This window comes from Nuphar pumila, chromosome 13 (assembly GCF_984573655.1).
Source record: "Nuphar pumila chromosome 13, dmNupPumi1.hap1.1, whole genome shotgun sequence".
In the NCBI taxonomy this organism is placed as follows: Eukaryota; Viridiplantae; Streptophyta; class Magnoliopsida; order Nymphaeales; family Nymphaeaceae; genus Nuphar; species Nuphar pumila.
In genome coordinates this window covers 2227079-2233772 of record NC_143261.1, presented here as the reverse complement: position 1 = coordinate 2233772, position 6694 = coordinate 2227079, and the positions used below count along the sequence as shown (strand labels likewise).

Below are 6694 nucleotides of genomic sequence, written 5' to 3'. Positions count from 1 at the left end.
CCATCCGGTGAGGGAACAGATCCTGCCCACCGCCTGCATCCAGCAGCCTGCGCTCGTGGAGTGCAGCAGTCCGGCTAAGGAGAAGTTTTCTCCTGTTCAGCCACAACCAATAGCTTCCCCTGCACCAGCGTCGATCATCAGCCATCATCCAGTTCATCAATGGCGGCATCAGGTAATCCTGCCTCTGCATTTCTTTTGCATTGTTTTATCAGTAACTTGCTATTGTTGTTTTTATTTGTGCGCTGGCTGGCCGAATCATAACCCAACATATTCACATCTAAAATTACTTATAATATCTCTTAACTCAAGTGTGAACACTATACTTTTACCGCAATCGAGTCTCAAGGTGCTCAAACAGTATGATATGATCATTACACCAACATATTTGTATTAATGTACAAAACTTCTTGCAGATTTACCAAAATATTTCTCCTAAATTGACTCACAAAACCTGAAATTTTGTGTCACTAGTTTAATATTCATTTCTTCAATACGAGTCCAATGCACCAAACCTCGCTCAATTTTGAGTTTGGGGTGCAAAGTTATGCCTATTTTACCAAAATGGATCTCGGGTACCTAAAAGGGTATTATGGTCATTTCACATCTATTTATAATTCAAGACTATCTCACAACCCGATCCGAATCTATTTATGATCTGGATCTGACCCTGTCAGATTGGATCTAGATTCATTACTTATCTAAATACATAACAGTTTGACTGGATATAGAATAATCTAACTAGATCCTAGACAATCTAACCGGATCCAGAACACTCTGACTGGATTCATACACTCTCACTGGATCCAGAACGGTCTAATCTAGACCTAGTTCTGATATGGATCCAAGAGTGATCCAATCAGATCTAGAGTAATCAATCTGGATCCAGAATAGGTCTGAATCAAACTGAATCTGAACTAAGAACCCAGATCCAGTTAGACTGAACCAGTTTGGCTTGACTCGGGTTTATCCAAACCGGTTCGATTCAGACCCAATTCGGTTTAGACCAATTCCTCAAGAACCAGTTTGGTCTGAATCGACCCATATAAACCGGTTCGGCGAGACCCGATTTGTTCTGAACCGGTTCAACCAACAAACTCTTTTTTTTCTATCTGGATCGATCTTGGTCTGGGTGCGACCCAGACCGACTCGTTTCAGTTCGGTCTAGGTCGCACCCAGGCTGAACCGACCACACATTTTTTTTGAATGCAAAATTGGTCTGGGGACGACCTAGACTGACACGTTTTGGTCTAAGTCGCACCCAAACTTTGCCTCGGTCTGCTCTAAAAAGCCGAAACTGACAAATCCATATCTCTCTCTCTCTATATATATATATAAATAAATATATAAATATATATATGTATATATATATATATATATATATAAATAAATATATAAATATATATATATATATATATATATATATATATATATATATATATAATATATATATATATATATATATATATATATATATATATATATATATATATATATATATATATATATATATATAGAAAGAGAGACAGAGAGAGAGAACCATTCATTTCTTTCATCGCGAAGGATCGGAGAAACTGACAAATCCATAACCCTGTGTCTTTCCGGTCCCATAATATCTTAATACCTTTACAAAGTTTTGGCATGAAACAATGAAACAATGTACGACATCGAATCAGTTTTCATAAAACGTAGCAACATGTTGCCTGTTTGGGAGACACAAGTCTTTCAGATATACAACATACAAATGTTCCATCAGCCACAAACGATGATATCACGAGGAACTTCTACGTACATTAAATAGATATACAACATTTGTCCCTCAGGCCCTCTGCCATACCGGTGGGAGTCGAACCTTGGATGAAGGGTTCAGCACCTTCTCCCCAAGCCCTCTGCCACTTATAGTTCTGCAATTTAGAACTGGATCTGGAAGTGGACTTGCTCAAAAAAAAAATTAGTTCTGGAACTGGGTAGTCTTCAGCCTCAGACTGACCTAACGATTTGCAACCATAGTGACAAAACATTTTTTGGGTAAATATTGGCAGCCAAATTCTCGTGAAAAATTGATTCTTTTTTTGGGAAGAAAATGGAAAAACATGTACAATAAAATATTGTAATTATTTTTACAAAGAAAAATTAAAAATAAATTCTGGCATTTTTATTGGAAATTAAATATTGGCCAGCCAAAATCTCACATTTTTTTTTCTTCAAAGAAACGCCAATATTGGTCACTATATGTTTGCAACCCTAGTGAGACAGCTCTTCAAGACTCATGTTGAGATCTTGATCCCTTGGACAGCCATGTTTTCTAGAGTTGTAGTCCCAATTAAAGGTCCATATAATTAGTGAAGTAAACCTTGCCTATTGACACCATGGATATATATCCATATTGGGATTAGAACTGTCAACCGAAGAATATTGGTTTCAAGAGTCCATATTACATAAAATTTGTGCAATCCTCAAGTCTCACCATCTCTGGTTGATAAGGATGGAAGAGTTGGTTATCTTCTGGGATTCTTTTTTCCATCTAAAGTCCAGTTATTTGGTCCTCAATCTTGTAGAAGGGTAAATGGAGTAGAACTACGAGTCCTATCAAGTATCATCACTTAAATTCAGTAACACCCCAAAATCAAGGTCCATCATGTGACTGCCGGTTTTATAAAACTTAATGGGCTTTAAAATAGCATAAAGGAGATTTTAGTGTAAAATTTTTTCATGGATTTACAGGTGGCAGCATACGTTCAAGGACTTAATTTTCAAACTCACCATGAAATGAAGAATTTTGTTTAAAGAAGCATGGCCGAAGATTTCAGTTTAATTCCATGAACATAATTACGTACGTAATCACACCACCACAAAAGCTACAGTTCAACTATAACGCTAAACATGCGTGGGCACCCAAAGCCTGCTACAAATAGAACACTGCTCGCTATATATAACGACCATCTAACCCCTCTTGAATTCACTTAAACCTCTCTCTCTCTCTCTCTCGCTCGCCATGGCTTCTTCTTCTGGTTCAGGAGTAATGGTGCTTTCTCATATGACTGTTTTGGCAGCCTGCATGTTCTTTGTTCCTGCAGCTGTTTCACATTCAGATTGCTACACCTCCATCTTTAGCTTCGGGGACTCGCTTGCCGACACCGGAAACCTGCTACACTCCAGGCCTAGTGGGTTTTCGGTCATAGCCAACCTCCCCTATGGAGAAACCTTCTTTGGGCACCCCACAGGCCGATGCTCCAATGGAAGATTGATCGTCGACTTCATAGGTATTGTCTTTTTGTGCTTCTCTACTTCCATATATAGTCTTTCTCGCTTTTAAAAGAATATGGTGAAAGTTGCTTCCATTTGTTGCCAAGGTGGTTCACAGAGTCATGCATTAATATACTACTGGTCTTGGACGTGATAACAGTGGCATCTACTCTGACTCTTAATTAGCCTGAATTTGCTTACATATCTAAGTTGAATCCAAGAACCAGGTAGGATCAGGTTGGCTGCCATTGGATTAGGATCGTGCTTTGCCGATTCTCGGGGCAAACTATCGATTCAAGATTAATTTAGGCATGCCATGATCAGTGTTCAATTATAGTCACTATATATGGCTGAATGAGTTTGTTGTCTGAGTTACTGGTGTGAAGGCCACAGTAGCGAAATAGAACTACTTAATTAGTAGAGTATTTGAATCAGGGTGGACTTCATGACCTGATAAGGCTTTGAACTCTGTGATTTTAGTGTGATTGTGGGGCCAATTTCACTCCCGTATGATTTAGACCTCGATCATGTTTTGCATGAATATAAGTGTGTGAGTTTCATTTAAGGACTATATATACACTTGTATCTAGCATTGAGTCATCTAGTCACAGTAACTATGTTATGATTTGCTATGTTCAGCAATCTTATGACTAATTTCTAATACCTTTTCAGCCGAGGCATTCGGTCTTCCTCTTCTTCCTCCATATCTGGCTGATCCTGAGGGCAAAGAATACACCAATGGAGTCAATTTTGCTGTAGCAGGAGCTACAACACTTGATGTTTCATACTTTGAGAGCAAGAACATCAATCAACTATGGACCAACAACTCACTAAACGTCCAACTCGGCTGGTTCGACAGGCTTCTACCTTCACTATGCTCTTCAAAAGCAGGTAACCAACATATAAAATCTTGTTTTCTATTCTTCCCACAACAGATGAAAAGAAAAATAAAAACAAAAGCCCACAAGAGCTCTGCTCATCTGGTAGGTAACTTCAACAAGTAATTGACGGGATCATGTCAAGGGTTCGAAACCAACAGGGGGCATCTCTTGCTGCAAGGTCAGGTCAGAGCGGGGTGTACTCCCTGGTGGGCAGGGGGGGATCTTAATGGTTTTACCAACCGAAGGCCTGTCATTGTGGCTACAAAGCCGAAAAAAGAATCTTATGCCATATGTATATAAATGAATTGGATTAGACATGGTGGTTATGATTAGGGGTATCAATGGGTTCAACCTAAATAAGAAGGTCCGACGGTAAGACCCAAAGGGACTGATTAATACATGGAGCCAGGTATGGTTTGTGAAATTTCGTAAGACCTAGGCCCGACCCAAGTTTCGAAAAAGATTCACAAATTTTCAATTAAAAAGGATAAATTTTTTTTTTTTTTATTTTATTTTACCAGGTATGGTTCGGGTCTGGTTCATGTAATCCATATACGATTCAAGTATGGTTTCTCTTATGTTTTTTGGGTCTTGTTGGACCTGGGTCTGAACTTGATCGGTACCAGTATCTCAAATCAAGTCTAGGTCTGGTTCCACGTGGGTCTGAACCAAACCCAACCTATTGACAACCTTAGTTATGATTGAATGCATCAAAATTAAACTAAAAACTTCTTTGTTTCTCATTTGGGGTATGTGATAACAGAGTGCCACCACTTTCTCAAGTCATCACTATTTCTCGTTGGAGAGATTGGAGGGAACGACTACAATTACGCCTTCTTTCAAGGGAAGAGCATTGATGAGGTCAAGGCTTACGTGCATGATGTAGTGAACACCATTGCAGATGCTGTGAATGTGAGTTTTTAACATTTTTCACACTTTGCTACTTTTTTTACCTTTTTACATTTCTTATCTCCATTTAGAAATTTTGAAGGATTTATAGTACCTTTTCATTACCACCAACATCCAGAATTTCACGGATATTGGTATTTCCTAAGAACCTTGATAAACTAGAAAGTTCTTGATTTAGGGAAATGAACAACAACAACAACAACCCACTAGAATTGTTTTTATGACTCTGGTTAAGGCCTATATCACGGCAGCGGTCGACTGCATGGTCAGTGGGGTGGTTGTGAGGGGTGCTGAGATGAAGCCACCGGATCAAACCCCGCTGGTGCATGGGTGTGTCTGAAGCTTTCAGACGTGGGCCAAGTAAGGCAGGGTATAATTAGTCGTAGGGCTCACACGAGATTTTTCTCACTTCGGCGAGGGTTCCTCATCGTAAAAAAAAACAAACATACTCTGGCAAAGGTCTATGCAACTAACTGGAACTGGCCCAACTTGGTTCGACTTCGAACCTTTCAAGCCTTTGACTACTGAACTAACCTAATGAAATGCAGAGACTGGTAAAACATGGAGCAGTGGAGCTGATGATTCCGGGGAACCTTCCCATCGGCTGTTCGACAAGTTACCTGACGGCTTTCGGGTCGCAAAATGCGTCGGTTTATGACCCTCAGATCGGTTGCCTCAAGAGCTACAACGACTTTGCAGTCTACCACAATTCTCATCTGCAAGTTGCCCTCCAAAGGCTAAGGGAGCAACACCCACATGCAAAGATCATTTATGCTGATTACTACGATGCTGCTATGGGTTTTTTCAGAAACCCCAGCCAGTTTGGTATGCCAATGACTCAATTAAATTTACCTGTTTGATTTATCAGTTTCTGACAAGAACAAAAAAATGATATATATATAAATTGGTCTGAATTGGTTTTTGAATCGAATGGATTTTCCCAAGAAAAAGGTCAAATTAGTCTGAATAGAATCAAATCGAATTGTTTTGAATCAATCTATTAAAAAATTCATTTTTTTTTTTAATAGAGCACCCCTGCATCGAATAAAAAAGGGCAGGTTCTATCCGATTCGATTCGATTCGATTGGGATTTGTTAACATCGTATCCAATGATCCAACCTCCAGTTTTTTTTTTCTAAACCAAAATAAATTGGTAACTAATGTTTGTGTTTGCTTTTCTTCATGTGTAATTTTCAGGATTTGAGAGTGCTCTGAGAGCTTGCTGTGGTAAGGGAGAGCCATACAACTTCAACCTTGGGGCCACCTGTGGACAGCCAGGGATCGATGTATGCGGTGATCCATCCAAACATGTGAATTGGGATGGCATTCATCTCACTGAGAAGGCCTACCAGTGGATGGCTAGTGGATTCATCAATGGATTCTTCACTTACCCCACTCTGAGATTACCCCTAGAATATTGCTATTAATTAATCAAGGCTCTCAACCATTCAATCCCTTCAGTAGTATTTTTTTTATTTCATTTAACTCTCAATTGTTTCTCAACAGCTGGTGATTGGATCCCTCAGGAATAGAATAGTCCAAGGAAAGGTCTTACTTTTTTTTGGTCCAAGGACATGCATGGAAGTATACATCTTATAAAGAACTGATGAAATTATTATTTACCTGATTGTTCAAGGTTGCATATATAATGTTCTTTTCTA

The 6694-nt window shown here is 39.1% G+C and overlaps 1 protein-coding gene across 1 annotated transcript; it reads left to right on the top strand.

Moving 5' to 3' along the window:
• The first annotated feature begins 2992 nt into the window (after positions 1-2992).
• On the top strand, positions 2993-6460 carry LOC149817482 (GDSL esterase/lipase At5g45910-like). Its single transcript, XM_089985411.1, has 5 exons — positions 2993-3260; positions 3916-4134; positions 4888-5036; positions 5582-5858; positions 6231-6460. The coding sequence occupies exons 1-5, from the start codon at positions 2993-2995 to the stop codon at positions 6458-6460; spliced, it is 1143 nt and encodes a 380-aa protein (XP_089841537.1).
• Positions 6461-6694: the final 234 nt, after the last annotated feature.

Excerpts from the sequence above, each read along its gene's own strand:
- LOC149817482 (XM_089985411.1), top strand. The coding sequence starts at position 2,993 with ATGGCTTCTTCTTCTGGTTCAGGAGTAATGGTGCTTTCTCATATGACT. Across the intron at positions 5,037-5,581 it reads CCATTGCAGATGCTGTGAAT|AGACTGGTAAAACATGGAGC; the intron begins GTGAGTTTTTAA and ends AATGAAATGCAG. Across the intron at positions 5,859-6,230 it reads CAGAAACCCCAGCCAGTTTG|GATTTGAGAGTGCTCTGAGA; the intron begins GTATGCCAATGA and ends TGTAATTTTCAG.